General features: G+C 35.6%; 2 protein-coding genes across 6 annotated transcripts; one reads left to right on the top strand and one right to left on the bottom strand.

Moving 5' to 3' along the window:
- The first annotated feature begins 1364 nt into the window (after positions 1-1364).
- LOC121415831 (dual oxidase maturation factor 1-like) lies at positions 1365-9884 on the top strand. Of its 3 annotated transcripts, none has more exons than XM_041609181.1 (10): positions 1365-1557; positions 2616-2796; positions 3269-3326; positions 4632-4769; positions 5999-6109; positions 6932-7085; positions 7568-7785; positions 8258-8445; positions 9008-9067; positions 9574-9884. In XM_041609181.1, exons 2-10 carry the CDS (start codon positions 2638-2640, stop codon positions 9586-9588), a joined length of 1101 nt encoding a protein of 366 aa, XP_041465115.1. In that variant the 5' UTR covers positions 1365-1557; positions 2616-2637; the 3' UTR covers positions 9589-9884. The 3 variants fall into 3 exon arrangements, with proteins under 3 accessions (XP_041465115.1, XP_041465114.1, XP_041465116.1); XM_041609180.1 differs by having other exon boundaries at positions 9005-9067; XM_041609182.1 differs by lacking the exons at positions 1365-1557; positions 3269-3326 and having other exon boundaries at positions 2733-2796; positions 9005-9067.
- A 4013-nt stretch (positions 9885-13897) lies between these two features.
- On the bottom strand, positions 13898-20392 carry LOC121415830 (mediator of RNA polymerase II transcription subunit 30-like). Of its 3 annotated transcripts, none has more exons than XM_041609175.1 (5): positions 20259-20392; positions 18239-18412; positions 17449-17622; positions 16393-16497; positions 13898-15647 (listed from the first exon to the last, which is right to left on the bottom strand). In XM_041609175.1, exons 2-5 carry the CDS (start codon positions 18377-18379, stop codon positions 15534-15536), a joined length of 534 nt encoding a protein of 177 aa, XP_041465109.1. In that variant the 5' UTR covers positions 18380-18412; positions 20259-20392; the 3' UTR covers positions 13898-15533. The 3 variants fall into 3 exon arrangements, with proteins under 3 accessions (XP_041465109.1, XP_041465112.1, XP_041465113.1); XM_041609178.1 differs by having other exon boundaries at positions 18239-18392; XM_041609179.1 differs by having other exon boundaries at positions 18239-18388.
- Between the last annotated feature and the right edge of the window lie 2 nt (positions 20393-20394).

The raw sequence follows: 20394 nt of genomic DNA, 5'->3' as shown, positions 1-20394 counted from the left end.
TACTGATGACATAACTATCCCCTTGATATTGAAAAACCTAGAACCGAAAACTACAAAAGATCAAAAGGGCTACCCAGTTGAAATAAAACGACAAATAAATAAATGAATACATAAATAGATAGATGGATAGATAGATAGAAAGATGGATAGATGGATGGATAGATGGATAGATAGATGGATGGATAGATAGATAGATAAATAGATAGATGGATGGATGGATGGATAGATAGATAGATAGAGTCTGACAGACAGATAGATAGATAGATAGAGTTATAGATAGAGTGAGTGAGAAGTTAGGTAAACGTGAGAAAAATTTAATTCAATCATTCTAACACAAAAAATAACAGCGATAGAATATACATTTCTTTACACATTTTAATTCATATTTCAATTTTCCTAAAGTGATAAATATATTCATAATTGCATTTATATAATGTGACCACTTTCCCAACAATTTTTAAAGTCCATGTCTGTGTTTGGAACCTTTCATATTCAGGCGTTGTTCTGACGAGGGTTTTATGCAGGGGCCTTTGGGGGGTAAAATAATATCGCTGTTAAAGGGTATGTGACAGTAGACTAATGTTCCCCTCTCGTAGTTACGTGATCTGGAGGACGCAAACAATGCAAAGAACAATGAACGATGAAAAGGAGAATAACTAGTCTTTCAATCCAAACAGGTGATGCATTATTTATCTCTAACTTCTTAAAATAATGTTAATACGGACCCCACTCACACAGACACACACACACAATACTATTGATTCGGGGAAAAATTCTTTAAATCCACATGCCATCTTTTTTTAATGGAAAGGAATGAATAGATATGTATTGTAATATGTTACATATGTATAATATGATATATAAAATTAATTGGACATACAACAAATTATAATTTACAAAACTTGTCTCACAAGTTTATAGCTACAACCATGGACCTATCACGGATTAGGTCCATGCTACAACCTACAGTAACTGGTATCTTACCAGGCTCAGCCCCCCCCCCCACTTTGAAAACCGTTCCGCGGCCCCTGTCTTATGGTAACTTTCAGATGATCACGCAAGACAACCCCCCCCCCACACACAAGTCATTCAGTGAAAAAACGTCAGTATTTGAACAAGCGCGAGAAAATATCCGAAGCCGAAACGATATTGAGAATTTACACTTTCATTGACATGCTTAACACCCGGGCTTAACACAATGCTGCATTTGTTACCTTTTGAAGGTCTTCACTTTCAAAAGACTGCCTCATCAGCAAACACCAAAAATGCTTATTGTTATGCAGATGAGAACAATCTCCCCCTCTCTTTCTCTCTCTCTCTCTCAGTAAGACCCGGAGTATATAGACACAAAATGCTAGTGCCCCGCTGATTCATGACCATCGATGAACACCTAAAAGGAGAAAACAGTTTTTATAAATGACCTGTATCCCAATAATAATTAACCGATCAGAACTCGAGAAGGGATTGAATAAGAGGAATTTTCACATCTTCATATGACAAGAGTTGTAAAATCATGGCATGAATATGTTTATTATGTCCAAAGTTGGTGCGCTGAAGGTAAGATAAAGTGCTTTCGCTCAAATAGATGTGTACGCAAATGGGGCGATGCGAAGCGGATGGGAAGGGGGATGGGAAGAGCCTCTGTCCCGTATGATTTTTCAAGTAGTGTGAAAAAAAGAAAGAAAAAGAAAAGGGGAGAGGAGAAACTACAAAGATAGAGAGTAGAACGGAGATCGAGTTGTGGGTCGAGATAACTATTATTTTATAATACAGAGGATGAATTGATCTGTGATTTTATTTGTTTCTATATAGAGAGAAATTAAAATGTTTGAGAGGAATTAACAGTGATTGTTTAGTTACTTGGTAACCATAATTACCATGATTAATGCGGTAAGAATGTACTTAGTGCGCCATCATTCAAAATGTGCCTATATTATACGACTACTTCTCAGAATGCTGAATTATGGGTAATGATCCTGGCTAGATTTGAGTAGACGAGGGCATGAGATGGTGCTTACAGATCTGATGGGTTCTTATGGGTTTAATTACTATTTAAATTTATTATAATTGAATAGAAAGATTTCCTTTTGTGATGGCCACCCTAACCCTTAAAAAAATTTTTTTTTCACATTGGATGGCAGCCGCAAAAAGAACTCTTCCCGAAATATAAAACTACTACTACTGCTACTACTACTACTACTACTACTACTACTACTACTACTACTACTACTACTACTACTACTACTACTACTACTACTACTACTACTACTACTACTACTACTACTATACTACTACTACTAATAATAATAATAAATTATCCCATGTATAGTGTAAAAACTAGACTCGAAACTCGTTGTCTGACATGTGTCAAATTGGTAAAAGCATGCTAGTGTTCATCAGGTAATCTACTCTCACTACATCAGAATCTGCATTATGCTCTTTGCAAAAAAAAAAACAAGGCGAAAAACCCAATCGGTATCTACAGATCAGTTTATTCTCTTTATGTTCGTAAAGTTTATATTGTGTGGACATCAAGTTGTACTGAAAAAGGGAAACCCAGTCCAGCGTATCCAATTCTTATTTAGAAAAAAAATGTTGTGTTTTTTTATATTCAGACTTCATGATCTACTTGGAGCGATGAGTTTCGATACCTTTCGACTGGATGGCTTGCCGACCTATTATAACCCGAACCAAACACCTGTCACCGAAGACGTTCTCGTTGTTGGATTCATATTTGCTTTCGTCATCATCGCCTTCTCTTTCTTTATTCTCATTCCAGGGATTAAAGGTTGGCAGGTAGGCTCACGTGAGGGCAATGGTCCCACATTTTCCTCTCGATATTGATCGATCGATTCAAACTTAGCGAGAAGTGACCACTTATACATTTTGTGCAAATTAGCAATAAAAATAGGTTTTGAAAATTACCAAGGGGGTGGGGGCACTAGCGTACCTACGGGGGGGGGGGCAGGGGGCGGGCAATTTGCCCCCCCTGACGAGTCAGAACCCATGCAAAGGACGTATCCCTGCCCCCCCTGACGAACTTGAAAGACCTTTTTTGCCCCCCCCCCGATTAGCTTGAATACCTTTATTGCCCCCCCCCCTTGCTTTTGCTTGTCAAATTTTTGGGCGGAGTTTACGCCACGGGGGGGGGGGACAATTTTTTTGTTAGCACGTGTATACAGCTTCATATTCAATAGTTCATTTAGAATCATATTCATACATATATACATGTAAAATATTTATAAAATAAATTTGTCATACCATACAGCGACTATTCTTCTTTTGCCGGGTAACAATAAGCCTCTTTATTGGTGCGTCTCTAATGCGTGAGTATCATTATTCTACTGTTCAAGTAATCTTATATTTCATCGCTGAGATAATATCTAGGATATCTCGAAACACAGATAGGAATATATTTAAATAACTAGGTTAGTTCGTATTTTATCATTTGTATCTTTATTAAATCGCAATTAAAATATCTTTCGGAAAGTTATTGAATAACAATGATTGGCCTTTAGTTGAAAACAAAGTCATACATTCTCAATTTTCACGTAGGTTGAAATGTGTCCCCTTTACAATAAAGAAACAAAATCAGCAGTGACGTAATGAGCCAAAAATCGAGGGGGCTAGATATGGCGTATCGGGAAAATTTTGACATATTTCACCCTTCTCTCTCTCTTTTTTTTTTTGGGGGGGGGGGCAAGCGCTCCCTCCTCTGTACGCACCAGCAAATTCATTGGACACTATTATCTTGAGCTGGCAAACATTTTAAACTTGATCGACATAAACATTTAAAAGTAAATTAAGACTTTCGATATGTATTCCTTGACTCTTTTAGAGCTCATTTATGTAAGATCTGGCAAAGTTCTTTTCTCTGTTGAACAAATTGGCGGATTCATTTTCATATATTTATTCATTTGTTTGTTTTATTCATTTACTTTTTTATTTATTTATTCTTTTATATTTATTTTTGTTTATTTATTTATTCATTCATTTATTTATTCATCTATTTATCAATTTATTTATTCTCTCATTAATTTATTCATTTTGATCCTTTTAAATCACCTCTTTCTGCATGATAAGCCTTACACCTCCATTTATTCCTGACATGATATGTAAAAATAAGATAAATAGAAATCATCGATTCCGTCTGCTTGGTCCTGTGATTATATCATGTATAAGTCAAACATATTTATTTGTATACCTAGGTTTTAACTTGTAATGCTAACACTTCACTGACAAATGAGGTCGAAATAAAAAAAAGAAGGAAACCTACGTAAACGCACCTAATTGGAATAGAGCGCAAGGCCCTCCAAAATTGTGAAAATGTACTTCAATACTAAAAAGTGCTCGGAAAATGCATGGTAATCGTTCTGGTGCACCGAATTCTCCTTTTAACCTTAAATACCAAAGAAAACGGACCCACAATATCATTTATGACTGGAGGCCTGGCCTCATTGCTTTCTCACTTCCTTACGTTTGTGGGCGACTTGAAATAGACCGTTTCGACGTCGCTTTTTTTTTTACTGCGATTTCCATTTTGCTAACTAATCTGCTATGTTTGTGGTGTGAAAATGTTTATTCCTTGTGTTTTTTTAAACAGCAAAATGTGATCTTCTATTTTATTTTAGTATCGAATTTCGGCCAATCTTGGGAAATCTCATTTATTAGTAATGTCACAACGGCTTATCGAGCTGGCAGGTCAGGAGATATGCAAGCAGATATCGGGGTTAATATTGGATTGCGAACGGTCAATATCACTCTCAAAGGTACAAGTCTAATTGAAAATGTTGAAATAAAATTATGACAACTGTATTGTTGATGGTCACGATTATGTTGTTGGATGATGATGGTGTTAATGACGAGGAAGAGAATGGTGGTGGTGATGATGATGATGATTATTATTATTATTAATTATATTATTATTATTATTATTATTACTATTGTAAAATTATGACGATTGATGGTGATGATGATGTTTCATGATGTGGTTTGTTTTGATTGATGGTGGTGGTGATGATGACGATGATTATATATTTAGTCATGATTAAAGACAATGATTGAAGTACTATAGCAGAGAAAGGGAGGGGTAAAGAAATAAAATTATAACAAACGTCGTTGGAACTGAATGAAACTAATAGAAGAATCAAACGACAACTTTCCAACCATTATCTTATGCACCTCTGTCCCGGCTAAATGTTAGACTGAAAACTATACTGAGCGAGAATATTGTAAGTTAGTATGCTATATAGTGAATATTTATTGCTTTATCGTACCTCTTTATATTCGGAAAATAAACAATTTTAATACTTTTAACTGGCATTATTTACAGAGATGTTTTCCAATTTTTACCGTAGAAACGAAAGTGACTTAGAAATGACTCAAATACCAGCTTTTAGCTATTTAATTATTTAATCTATTATCATTTTCTTTTTATATTGATTTATTTATACCCTCTCCCATTCATTTCCACTTACTAATCTACTTTACATAAAATGATAATATATCTAAACCGTTTCAGATTCTATATTGAACATGGTTAACTTTCAATGCTTTATTCATTTAATGAAAGATTCTTTATTTTCAATTCAGGTACGAATATCAAACGCATTAATGAATAAATAAGTAAATAAAGGAATAAATAAGTAACAAATTATGTAGCACAACACTAAAATATTGATGTTAATAAGGTGGAGATGAAGTGATAACAAAATATTAGCTTTATTTTGTTGTTACATTATTAGCACGCAAACCCAAAAGAATTACGTGAACGATGAAATGTAAATTTGCAAGGTTACGAAGGAATCCTCCAGTAATAACAAAGTGACAATAATGAGTGCGTGGGACTGCGAGGCTAGTGAAAACGCACCTCGTATTTCTGATTGATTCGCAGTGTGCGGTATCACACGACCTAGTTTATGTTATGAGAACACTGAATGGGAACCACGGCATTGCGTCACATTTTCATTTAAACTATTGATTTTTTTCTGTTGTCTAGGAGTACCTGAATTCCAAGATGGTGATTCGCCGGCCGCAGGAGAGAGAGTGAACTACAATGAAAGGTTCCACCTCGCTGGATCGCAAGGGAGAAATGGATTTGGAAGATATGGTATAATAATTATAATCAGGTCACAGTTGATCAAATAAATTCTGAAATAACAATAATATAAGAAATTGAACTTATCCATTACTCAGAAAAGAATAGCTAAATTCATACTCTTTAATGCTACTTGATAGCTTCTTTAAGATTTTTTACTTCCTTATTTAATTACCAACCTAAATTACTTACATTTTTACTTCGTTCTTCCTATCTACTTTACGAAATCATTTATTTACTTGATGTTACATAATATGAATTAATTATTGAATACTTAAGTATAAGTGCTTATTATAGTGATTTCTTCTTTGTCTTATTGAGGTTATACTCACCACGACCCTCTCATTTCTTTCCTTCCTTACCGACGCCTCCTTAAATGTAATGATAATAATAATAATGATAATAATAATAATAATATTAATAATAATAATTATAATAACAATAATGATTATAATGATATCTTCTCGACTTCCTGACTGACATACTTTGATACCCTCCGCACGTGCTCACTTATAAAGGCCGCCGGGGGGGGGGGGGGGGCTGCGGGGGTTTCAGCCTCGCAAAAAGTGCGGATCCGCACTGTTTCCCCCAAAAACGTGTTCAAAAACGTTAAAATGACAATCTGATTATGATTTTTGCATCATCAGCCCCCCCCCCATTTTTAAAACCGTTCCGTGGCCCCTACTATGTACTAACTTAATCATCTACTTATACTGTCTGGTTAAATTAATCATAAATGATAATTCTGATTAACTTACTTACTTACTTACTTATTCACCGTGTTGCATTCTGGAGAAAGAAATCTTACAAAACGCTTGTTTATTTTATATTTAGCTGGACGAATAAATCGTGATTTTCGTGAAGCCCAGTATCGAGGGTTGCCGTATCCCATTCTCTGGATTGCCGAATATTTCGTCTTGGATGGTGAAGACATCAGATGGGGGCGCTCTTACCGACTGGCTGGATTCTATGCTGCCCTCTTAATCTGGTTTGTTTAAACGCCATTTCTGACGGGGGAATGGGTGGGGGGGGGGGGGGTATGTTAGACAACTTAATTAAGACGACCTTTTTTTTAGTTACTGATGTAGCAAGAAAATTCACATCCAATATAGATAAACTGTTATATCCCCTCATTATCAAGAGAAAAAAAAATATTTCAAGGGACCTACATAGCTTTTTAGTGGACCAATCCTTTCCATTTATGCTCTATATTACACTATTCTATTCTTTACGAAGTAAGAATGTCTTTCTGTAAAATTGTACTTGATTTGTATTACTTTATATTACTTTGTATTATTTTTGAATGGAAATGAAATCAAAAGAATTGAATTGAATTGAAAAAATTGAATAGCTTCAGTAAAGACAATGTTCTAATTTCGTCTCGACGTGTGATGAAATGAACACTTACCAACTAAATATCAGTTTCCAGTTAATTGTGTATTGTTCATTTCTATTCATCCTTACATACAGGTTATCATTTCCATTATGGCTACTTACCAATACTCTCCTGATGATGGGTACCCTATCAGAAGGATTCTCAATGCTTCTCCTGACAGGTGGATGCATGCTTGGTGCTAACATCATGTATGCATCTATCCGATATGGATCACAACTCTATATCCCATTCTCGGCTCATCATATCTTGTATTTCAGCTACGGTTGGTCGTTTTATCTGTGCTTGGTGGCAGGTGAGATATCTTAATATGGAACTTATTCATTTATTCAATTTAGTTGCAACACTGTCTTACAAACAAGGGGCCCTGCATCACGATAAAAATACATAGAACTTAAAAGAGAAGAGCAAACTACTATACAACAATAAACATGGGCGATGTCGAGTCCGGTGTTGGCATTGGTGTTGCTTCCCCTACTAAAACTGATCCAGATCATATTATTGATATCTCCAAAACTAGTGAGTGAATTTTCAGGACCATCTTCATTTTTATGTTTGGTGTTATACTCGTGTAAAAATTGACCTAAGACCAACACCAATATGTCAACACTGAACTTGAAATCACCAATTGAATAGGAAACTAGATATGCCTTATTGGCGCTTCATAAGTGCTATATTATTATTATTGTTCTAGAAATTATACACCCACCCCAAGTAAAAAGTTTACAAAATTGAATAGTCTTGTTCTCTCTTTGTCATGTTTGTAGGTCTGGTAGCGGTGATCCTGGCCTTAGGCTGTCACGTGCTTTACATTTTCTTTCCCGGTGAACTGGGAGAATTTTTCGGGTTGAAGGAAGAGTCCAATCAAAACGATTTTGAGTTCCATGTTAGACCAAGATCGGCAAAAACATTAAAGGAAAATACTGTTAAACATCTCGACAACAATGTTATAGGGGTATGTATTAAATTAATTCTCTATAATTCCCTTCTTTCTCTCCTCTCACACTCTCTCTCTCTCTCGTCCCTGGAAATTGAGAGTTGAGGTGACTAAAAAAGGAGGACCAAGAACGAGGATGGCTATTAAGGTGAAATTCATGATTTTCACAATCGTAACAATGAGCATGATAAGATGCTACCCCCCCCCCCCGTTATGGAATAATGGATTGACGGCGGTGATGTTTGATCATTTATTTAAAAATTAAGTTAGATGTAGGGTTTTAATGGATTTGAATTTATTTCTAATAGCCATGGGCGGAAATCTGTCCCCAAAGGTGGGGGGGGGGGCAGGGGCTGGAAACTTTGACAAAAAAAAAGGTTATCACCCAAAATGTAAGGTCATTTAGTCCAAAATACATGCTTTATTTCGACTGTGAATGATGTATTTTTTTGCTCCATCCTAAAAGACAGTAGAGGGACATTTGTGCCCCCCCCTCTATTTTTGGTAATGGGTACGCGTCCCCTGTGATTTCTGCCCATACTAACATACGTATCGATAATTTCTTTATACTTTAAAGAAGAAGCCGAAAAGGACCAGACGGATGACAGTTTTCCGTGCAACAGCTCGACCCCATGAAAAGGTGATTTCATTATGCATTTTTGTTCATCCCAATATCTTTATCATTTTCATGATCAGGGTGTGCCAATAAAAAGGACACCCAAGTTACGATTTCGTGAGAACCAGATGCAATGATGAAATATATAATATGCGTCTTGTTAGCATTCCAGATATTCGGTTTGTGCCCGCCCCTATGAAATCGTCCCTGGACCCCGTTGCATAAAAGGTAACTTTGCTATCCAGTGAACTACCATGGTTGCGCTGATCAGCAGCCAATCAAAATCAAGGATTCCAAGCTAGTTGCCATTGCCTGGCAAAGTTACCATAATGGTGATTTTTATGCAACGGACCCTTGGCTTGATTAATTTCAGTTCCGTCCCAAAGTAAACCATCTCATCAAATCAACTGTTCTATAATGCAATGCTACGATCGAATAAAAATGTTCTATTATATATCAGTAGGTTTGCTTATAATCGCCTTAAGTATCGGTCATGTTCTTCATTATTCCATCTATATACTTCATTTCAGGTTGCATGGGAATAATTACACATTTTCGACATCATCTTCGTGATGGAAGTCCACGACTATGTCAACACCGACCCCGTCACCGTTGATGTACTAGTAAATGCATGCATGTAGTCATCAAAACAACAAGACTTTCATGCACACTTCCAAATGATCATCTGTGAATCATCCAAATCATCTCAATAGTGAATGTCAATGATTTAATTGCTGCTTGATGAGAATGACAGTCCCGATAGATCTTAAAGATCAAGTCCACCTCAGAAAAATGTTGATTTGAATCAATAGAGAAAAATCAGACAAGCACAATGCTGAAAATTTCATCAAAATCGGATGTAAAATAAGAAAGTAATGACATTTCAAACTTTCGCTTATTTACAACAAAATAGTTATATGAACGAGCCAGTTACATCCAAATGAGAGATTCGATGATGTCACTCACTCACTATTTCTTTTGTTTTTTATTGTTTGAATTATACAATATTTCAATATTTACGAATTTGACGATTAGGACCTCCTTGCCTGAAGCACAAAATGTTAAAATAATGGAATTCCATTTGTTCAGGGAGGAATAAAACTTCATTTCACATGACAATGACGAGAAAATAAAAATATTTCATATTTCATATAATAAAATACAAAAGAAATAGTGAGTGAGTGATGTCATCAAATCTATAACTGGCTCGTTCATATAACTATTTTGTTGAAAATAAGCGAAACTTTGAAATGCCATAACTTTCTTATTTTACATCCGATTTTGATGAAATTTTCAGTGTTATGCTTGTTGAATTTTTCTCTTTTTATTCAAATCAAGTTTTTGTTGGGGTGGACTTGTCCTTTAAATAAGTATTAAACTTGCAATAATTGTGAGGGTGTGTTTGTGTATGCGTGTGTGCGTAAGTGTGCTATATGATATATCATCATGAGGTATAGGCAGGCCTCGGCATTAAATGTAAAATCCTTCAGAGTCGATTGCTTTTATTTTTTCACAAAGATCTTTTTTTAGTTGGTGCATTCTGCCTCTACATTTCTTAATATTTTAATTTCATAGATGATATTCTTTTGCTGTTTAAGTTAAATAAGTGTGATGTAATAAATGTGGTTTTAAAGAAATTATAATGCACCACACAGCTTTTTATTTAGTAGCTTGCCTGGGGCCATAACGGTCTTCGTTTGAATGTGTATAATAATAATAGTAGATGCTTATATAGCGCATAATATTCTACAGAATCTCTATGCGCTTTACAAAGGAGGTAATTAAGTCTAATACAGGTATACTTAGAATAAAATACATAAATACTAAATGAAAGATTAACAAAACATTGCAACATACCTATCCTAAACCAAATAATCTAACATGAGAACAAGTATGTTTTTAAAGATTTAAGACAGGTGGAAGTACATGTGATGGAAAATGTGTGTTTAGCATAATTATAAATACAAATTAAGAGTTTCATATACCTAAACACGTTTGTAGGTATTAAAATCGAAAGTTATCTTCAGATGTTCAATCTTTTATTATTATAAGAGATTTATTGTGAGACAATAACTAAGCTTTTAGCTGTTCTGTTTTAAATAAAATATATAAATACATTCTACTATCTGTCATTTGATCACTTTTGCTGTGGATGGGGTAACTCTTGTTTGTAGCAAAACGAACATTTCTTTGATATAAACAAAATAGGACCGCTCGTATTGTATGAAATGTTGAGTATAATGCAATGAGCTAGAGTTTAATGTTTTTATTGTAATAACAACCCATCTCTCCCAGAGGTGACTCTTTTTTTTTGGGGGGGGCAGACTGCCTAAATGTGACGCCATTATTACATTGAATTATGGTATTATGTTACTTTGTTCAGATCTCTCCTTTCCATACTCGCCTCTTTCCTTTTCCCCCTTGTTTGCCTTATCGGTTCTATGATATTTGCTCCAGCGACAATAGCTCCGATGGAAAATTTACACATTAAGCTAAACGTAAAACCTAGCATCCAAAACTAAATAAACCCTATCGTAATCTTTACAATATTCTCAACCAAAGACTCTATTACAATCCTAACTCTAATCCTATGCCTTCTGAGACATCAAGACCGGAGCAATTGTTGCAGGAATAAATGTCGCGTCACCTTTTGGTTCAGGGAGAATTTGGCCTTCTGCCAGTGGTAACGCACCTGGTAAAATGATTTTTCAATTGAGAGAGGAGACGTTCTTTCAACACTATGTCTTTGCCATACTTACCAAAGTCTATCTTGCTCTTGAACGATTTAAGAATTCCTTTACCTTTGCTGGTGGTAAGGCTAAGTACCTATAGATTATTTCAAAGATAACTCTATTGACGTTTTCAAACGCATGTACAAGAAAATTTACTTTAAATCTGCATGATTAAATTGCCATATAGGCAGGGGCGGATCCAGGTTTTTTCGAAAGGGGGGACACATTTTGACAAGCAAAAACAAAAAGGGATTCAACCCCCAAAATAGGGATATTTCGTCCACAAAAAAAAATGACAAGCAATAAAAAAGGGGATTTTTACCTCAAAATAGGGGTATTTAGTCCATGGAAAAATTGACATAAAAAGGTATTCACTTTATAAAGGGGGCACACTTCTGTTTTAACTGCATTTTTGCATTACAAATTGTGCCTCTCAGGGGGGGGGGGGGGCACGGGCCAGCTGTGCCCCCTGGATCCGCCAGTGCATATAAGCATGGTAGATTCCCTTTCTTTTTCTTTCTCCCTCTTCAATCTGCATACCCCCTTTCTCTGTCTGTTCTCCTACTTCCTCTTGTTCAAAGTTTTCTCTCTTCTTATCTTTATTCATTTTTTCTGCTTCTGCCCTTCTCCTTTTTTTCTCTTCTAGTTTTGCTAGAAGAGAAAATAGTTTGCATGAAAACAGAAAAAAACTCAAAGAAAAAGATCAATGAAAATTTGAGCACAATTGGACAAACAATACAAAAATATCTGTCCTTCATTCTTTCTTGTCAATCTTTATTTCCATCCCAAATTCTCAGTGTCATTCTTCCTTCACCCCCCCCCCCTCTCTCTCTCTCTCACTCCATTGAACTCAAATGGACGAACCGAAAACACAACGCCTTGGGCAACCACCCATGGGTGGCGGAGGCATGAAAAGAGTGTCCAGAGTTGTGTAATCATTCAATGATATAATGCTATTTCTTCTTCGAGAGAGAAAAATCACTTCCGTAAACCTGCCCCATCCCCTCCCTTAAATCAAAATATTGGTTACAATGTACTAAAAAATAAACACTGATGGTCAGTTTAAAAAAATGGACCTTATGAAAAGATTCTACTGTTCAAGAAAACAATCACTTTTTGTTCTAGTATTTATTCAAAAATTCTACAAAATCTATTCTTCAGCCATGCCTGAAATTGAATTGCAATTATTTTATATACATGTAAATCATAACTATGTCTATGGGAGGCTAGAAATGTTATTCATAATCAGTGAAGTAGGTATATCAACCTTTCATTGGAAAACAGAAGATATAAGCTGATGGGTCAAATTAATGAAGGATAAAATACATGTATACATGTACAGTTGAGGCCAGAAGTTTACATACATTCAGGAAATTCAAAGAAAAGCTGACACTTGCCAAAGATCATAAAATTTACTGTATCTTATAAAATATTTGTGCTATCATGACAAATTTTATATAATAATAATAATAATAGGCATTTATATAGCGCCATCTATCTAGAAATATTCTATTCCGAGGCGCACAAGAAAAGAAAGAATGAGAAAGTTTGGATGAGTGTCAAAGTGCCAATAACTAATACTGTTAGAAAAAATAAGATTTCAGTTTGGATTTAAAGGTCTCCAGTGATTGTATAATTCTTAAATTTAATGGCAAATTATTCCAGAGAGAAGGTGCTGAGGCAGAGAAAGCTCGTGCACCATATGCTACACGTGTCTTGGGAGTCTTAAGAAGTTGCTGGTGTGATGATCTCAGGCTTCTAGCTGGTGCATATCAAACAAATGAGTATGTCATGCCCCTTCATCGCATTGCTTTGTCACCAGGAGCTGAAAAATATTTCGGTGTCATTTCCCCCCCATCCCCCCAAAAATCTACATATTTTAGACAAATTACAAATATAAACTTGGCAAAAGCATTTCATATCTGTGCTAGTTACTTCTCAACACAAACATTTCAGATAACTTTTTTTCTTCAGTGGTGATGTATTCATTATAGAAAATGTAATATAAATCATAGATTTGACATTCATATACAGTATTTCTATGAAACAATGTTTGAAAATATAATAACAATAAATTTTGCACGAATATTACTTTTTTTCTTCAAAGAAATTTCCACCTGAAATATACTTTGATCCCAATGGTATCCCAATCATGTGAAAGAGCTTAATCCGCTCTTTCATTTATACATGTACCATATTCGTCATGGTAGTATTCAAATGTCTGAAGATATAGTAAATATTACGATGTTTGGCAAAGCAAACAAATCTCACTGAATTCCATGGTTATATGTAAACTTTCGACCTCAACTGTAAACTCAGGTCATCTCACACAAGCATTGTGCTTGGACATATGTATGCATCCTCAATTATGGTGTTGCTTGCTTTCCATATGACAAAATGCAAAAGTTAAAGTAATCAAGTACTCTGTTAACAAAAGAGGCCATTCATTCCAATTTCTAGAATTGTCTTCTGTCTCTTTAATCCCTTACCCATACACATTGGCAAACTTGGCAGACACTTCTCTCTTTCTCAATTGCTTCACAATGAATGTACTGTATCAAGCTTAGGTATGGTCAATTCCTAATCAGACAGTGACAAGTCTTCAATTCTTGGAAGCCACTGTCTAATTAACTTGTCTTTTCATTTAAAATCTGATGCTCAATGTCCCATAGCATTCATAGTCACAGCTCTTTCTCTTTGGACAGTCTCAGAAGCCACCAGTATCACAGTCTCACTATTTACAATCTGATGCTCAATGTCCCATAGCATTCATAGTCACTGCTCTTTCTCTGTGGACGTAGCAAATCTTGGAAGCCAATGGCATCAAAGTCTCTTTATTTACAATCTGATGGTGAACATAGCATGCATGATCAATGCTCCTCTTCTGTGGACATTGACAGTTTTAAAGACCAAAAATCGATCACCGAGTCTTTTTGACATGTGAATTATGGTGATTTGCTACTAGAAAGTTTAAACGTCACAACACCATTTTTTTAAAACCTTCTACTGCTCTTCCGAGTGTCTCATATCACACAAGATCACTGCTCCTTCTGTGTGGACATTCTTCTCAACAGCTTTTGTATTCACAATTCTCTCTCAGAACAATCTCATTTCCAATCTGGTGTTGAATGTCTCATTGCAAGAACAGTATGGTGTTGAGTATCTCATTGCAAGCAAGGAGTTGAGTGTCTCATTTCAAGCATGATGTTGAGTATCTCATCACAAGCATGGTGTTGAGAGTCTCATTGCAAAAATAGTGTTGAGTGTCACATTGCAAGCATGGTGTTGAGAGTCTCATTTCAAGAATGGTATTGAGAGTCTCATTGCAAGCATGGTGTTGAGTGTCTCATTTCAGGAATGGTGTTGAGTGTCTCATTTCAAGAATGGCGTTGAGTGTCACATTGCAAGCATGGTGTTGAGTGTCTCATTTTAAGAATGGTGTTGAGTGTGTCATTGCAAGCATGGTGTCGAGTATCTCATTGCAAGAATGGTGTTGAGTGTCTCATTACAAGCATGGTGTTGAGTGTCACATTGCAAGCATGGTGTTGTCTCATTTCAGGAATGGTGTTGAGTGTCTCATTTCAAGAATGGTGTTGAGTGTCTCATTTCAAGAATGGTGTTGAGTGTGTCATTGCAAGAATGGTGTTGAGTGTCTCATTGCAAGCATGGTGTTGAGTGTCTCATTGCAAGAATGGTGTTGAGTGTCTCATTTCAAGAATGGTGTTGAGTGTCTCATTTCAAGAATGGTGTTAAGTGTGTCATTGCAAGCATGGTGTCGAGTGTCTCATCGCAAGCATGGTGTTAATGTCCCACATCAGAGCCCTCATCTGTTCCATCACCTGTCTTAACTGATGATTCTTGGCTTGCAATTGCTGCAATGATAACAAAGTTATTCTAATTAAATCAAAATCACAAAATAAGAAAAAAACAAAACACTACATATGAACCCAAATACAAGGTTTTTCATGAAGGATATGAAAATCTGAGTGGTTGGACCATACAATAGGAAGTGAAAACAATGAAGATATCACTGCACATAGATTTGGATGATAATAACCTCAAAAGTATCAGAATGAAGGAATGCACATGAATATAAGTGACTTAGAAACTATCGGTTCAGTAATGCCACAGGCATAAATTGTCTTGACATAAATAGGGACAGTGATTTTGTGTTCACAAAATTGCCTTTTCCCATTTGTGACAAAATTCAATTCAGTTTCAAACTTGATCTGAAACTGAATTTTGTTGTGTCACAGAACATGTACACTGCCAAGACACAAATTCTGTTGTGCAAAGGTAATCAATGAATTTTCATAAGAAAAGTAAATTATCAAAATACATTTCTCATTTTGATTTACGCGTAAACAGGAAATTACTGTCCCTATAAAATCAATACACAAATGCAAACAGGGAACATAAATTGGCAATGTCAACACAGAACTGATATGCACAACTCAGTGACATGTTTTGTGAAATTAAGCGAAACTTTAAAATGTCATAACTTTCTTATTTTACATTCGATTCAGGTGAAATTTTCAGTGTTATGCGTTTTGGATTTTTCTTTTTATTCAAATCAACTTTTGGTTGGGGTGGACTTGTCCTATAACTACGACTAACCTCCATCAGATGAAGTCGTTCGTCATTGAGATACTGAGCTTTTTCTCTTGATCCTAGAGCTATCAGATCTTTACTGCTGAAGACATCTTTCCACATGATGAGTTCCTGAAAAGAAAAATGATGAATTTTGAGGGAAAAAATGGTAAAGGAAAGCATTCAAACAAACAAAATGAATGATACATACATTAAAAAATTTTTAAAAAAAGGAATCAAATTAAAACAAGTAAAATGCCTCTGGCAGTCCTGACTGTATTTATGTGAATAAAAATAGCAACAATGCTATATCATTTTCATCAGTTTGTGAGAAAATAATTGCATGATAAAAGTGATATTATTTAAAATCATAACTTATTAGCATTCCATAATCCATAGATTCCCGAATTAATCAGGTTTCTACATGTATGACCATGTACCATTTAACACCATTGTTTTAGAAATAGCAGGTGATTCATTTTCACTGCACATTGAGTTGGCAAATCAAGCGAGTATGAACGATGGTATTTTGTATCTGTTTTCGTCAAAATTCCTTTTAATAATTGATTAATTATTACTCTTTTTTTATTAGTACTTGAATGCTTGAAGGCTTTCTCATCATATTTCAAGAATAATATTCCTAAATTAAAAAATTCCGACACAACCAGTACCCCAGCATAGTGAGTAGAATTGGTGTTGTAGAGTACCGAAGTGATGACATCACAAAAACTTTTTCAGCATTTCAGCGTAAAAACCCCCCACAACCCGTTGGTCCTTGGAGCCCCAAGATATGACCTCATGAATACATAATTAGCCCCACTTAAGTCAGTGTATTATTGGCCTGGTTCGATGGGGCTAATTATGTATTCATGAGGCCATATCTTGGGGCTCCATGCCTTCATGGACCAATTCCCACCAAGTTTGGGTTGTGGGAGTTTTTTATCATGCTCTACCAAAATATGGTATCAAAAACGCAGATAGGTAAAAAGTGGAATTGATGACATCACACTGCGGTACTCTATAATTTACAGGGATTTACCATAGTGTCACAGGAGGGGGGGGGTTGATTGAATCTAAACTTACTTCGCTGGGCGTGTGAGTGCCACTTGCTGTATGTACTCCGCTTGATATCTGGATGCACTTCTTATAGAGAAGCCGTAATTTCTTAAAGTGAACCTCAATATGCTTGGTGATATCTTGCAACTTAGCAACCTTGTCCTGATGACTCTGTTGTGTGTTATTTCTTCCATTGGGTAGCTGTTAATTAGGCACACACACAAACACAAAAGAAACATATTAACCACATAAATGCAAACACACTTTGTCCTAATTTACTTTTTTTTAGATGGATAAAAAAAATTATAATCGACAATGAAAATTTCTTTCATTTTTCGTTAAATTATGCAATTATGCAAAGCACTGTTCAAGAATTAGTTGCTTTTGAATGCAATTAAAAGAATCTTCAGACTGATTAAAATTTAGATTTGTATGTGATTTGGGGAGTTCCTACATTGGGCACATCTGATCAAGATTCAATTTAAAGCTTTGAATTTATATAATGTTCAAATAATGCAATATAAAACATAATCAATCCTTAAAAATGAATGCAGTGATAGAAATACATTTTTTCCGAATTTTTCTAATACATTTGTAAATATTGCATTTTTTTCTTGATTTCGTCTGATTCTTTGAAACATGAATATAAAAAATATCTATGTTTATCGTTCCAAAGCAGGGTCTTCAAAGAAGACCTGTTAATGTATGATTTCTTTCTTATGAACTCTATTCAATGAAAAGTAAACATGAATCGAAACAAACTGATGGCAAATACCATTAAAACTAAACCAATTGTGTCTACAAAAGTTCAAATTACCTGAACTCCTTTAAGGTTGCTGAACATATCCTGTGTTTCTGTCACAAGATCCTGAACGGTCTCCTGTCCAAAGCGACAAAGCGAGGCTGCATTCACTTCCTTGGTGGACGAACCTCCCAGAGACTGCCCAACACCAGACATGATGATTGCCTACCTTGCACAAATTGTGAAGTGCTGTGAAGTGAGAAACACCACTGAAAAAGATGTGATTTTTTTTCTAGATTCTTCATGTACGCTGTAGTAGATCTTGATAAATTTAAGAATACTATACTGTAAATAATGAGGCCAATATCTTTGTGTCTTGAATACTATCAAAACACACAAGTCAATAGGAGACAAAAGTGCACACAAAGTTAGACACAACACTATTCCGTGATGACAAGTTCTCACCTTTTGTGTTCCCTTTATAGTTAGGGAAGACCCTACAGTTTTCTCCTGAAAATTCAGATTATTTTAGAATGAAATTATGACCTTTTTAAATTTTCAAGGTAATAACAACAACCTTTCTTTCTCTGTTGAGACTTCTTCCATATTTTGCAGCTTGAGAACTTTATATTACAAATGAAATTAATCAATTGTTTGTGCCCCCTGCCCCCAACTGAAACCCTAGATCAATGTAATTAGGCCTGTGAAATTGTGAAGCAATACAAAGTATACCAATATGGACAAAATGAAGTTTTATTACCTTCACTTATCTAAGGTTGTGTTTATGCTGCTTCTGTTGCGAGGACAGAATCAGCGTTTTCAAACGTCGATTCAAAACGCCGATCGTAAACGTGGTTCTGGGAGTGCTGTTTATGCTTAACTTTTCAGAGGCGAAATCACGATCTCCAGCAGGCTTCGCAGGAAAGCGAGGTCAAACTGGGCGCGCCCTTTTTCAATTTTTTTTTCTGAGTGTTGTTATTACGTGGAGATAACATGGAGCAATGCGACTGTATTTGCCCGCGAATTTTCATCTCACCAGAAGCATGTACCAAATGACGTCATTTAAACATGTTTACGATTGTGGTTCTGTTTATACTTCCCCAGAAAGCCTGATTCTGGTCAAACGACGTTTACAAACGCATCTATTTGTGAGTTTACGATCGGCGTTTTGAAACAGTGTTTAAATGAAAGTAAGCATGGACGCAACCATGTTTTGGACTCACAGAGATGCCAAGTTCAAAGACCAGCTATGCGTGAGATTTTCTGTGAATCTGAGTGAGATCACAGACATTGTGTACAATGTATATGGGGATAGGCTGCGATAGTTGTGTGAGACAGAGATTTGAGAGGATGAACAAGAGTCCAAAATGCTTGAGTCTCACGCATAATGCGTGAGACTTTGTTAAGGTGGTAGCTCTGGACTAATCACGTTTGGAAACGCTGATTCTGGCCTGAAAAGTGGAAGCATAAACACGGCCTAATTGGTAATACCATTTAAGAATTAAGTAGAGTGAATAAAATATTTCAAATGCGAAGAGTGCGATTGGTGTAAAAAAGAAAACCAATCTTACAAAAATGGTATCTCAAAAATATTGTCTGATAATGATGATCTAAATTTATGGAAAGTATATTAGGCCTAACACACCTCTATACTAACAAGTAACAATAACATAAAAAATGAATATTCAATCACACAATCAAATCAGATCATTCATTAGTAAAAAAAAATCTCAAGTAGTTTTCTGTCTTTATTTGCTCATGAATTTTAATGGGATAAAAAATGTAATAATGTAATATACCCAGGTAATTAGCTTCTGCACAATTCAAATGACTTTATCACAGATTTCTAACAACACTATTGAATATGTGTGTGCTTGAGAATTGCATGCGACGGTAATATAATGGGTATGGCCGGCCATATCAGCTGAATAACGTTGTCGTAGGTTATGGGCCTACCGCAACACAATTCTGAATATATGGGCACGTGCTTATTGAAGTGGCATACATTCACCATTAACTCAAGTCTCAAGCTAGTACCGGTACTAGATTTGAACGAGAAATTTTAAATAGAATGATTTGTCAGATTCATTTTTACCAATTCTGCTATTGACGTCTCTCCTTCACTGAAAACCTTTCCTTTAAATTCAAACAGGAAAACTGGAAAACAAAATTAACATCGACTCTCAGACTCAAGACACCCGGCCAGCAGCTAGCAGGGCTGGATAATCTAT

The sequence above is a fragment of the Lytechinus variegatus genome, chromosome 5 (assembly GCF_018143015.1).
Source record: "Lytechinus variegatus isolate NC3 chromosome 5, Lvar_3.0, whole genome shotgun sequence".
NCBI classification, from domain to species: domain Eukaryota; kingdom Metazoa; phylum Echinodermata; class Echinoidea; order Temnopleuroida; family Toxopneustidae; genus Lytechinus; species Lytechinus variegatus.
Note: the sequence above shows the minus strand (reverse complement) of the source record. Positions and strands in the feature narration are given on the sequence as shown.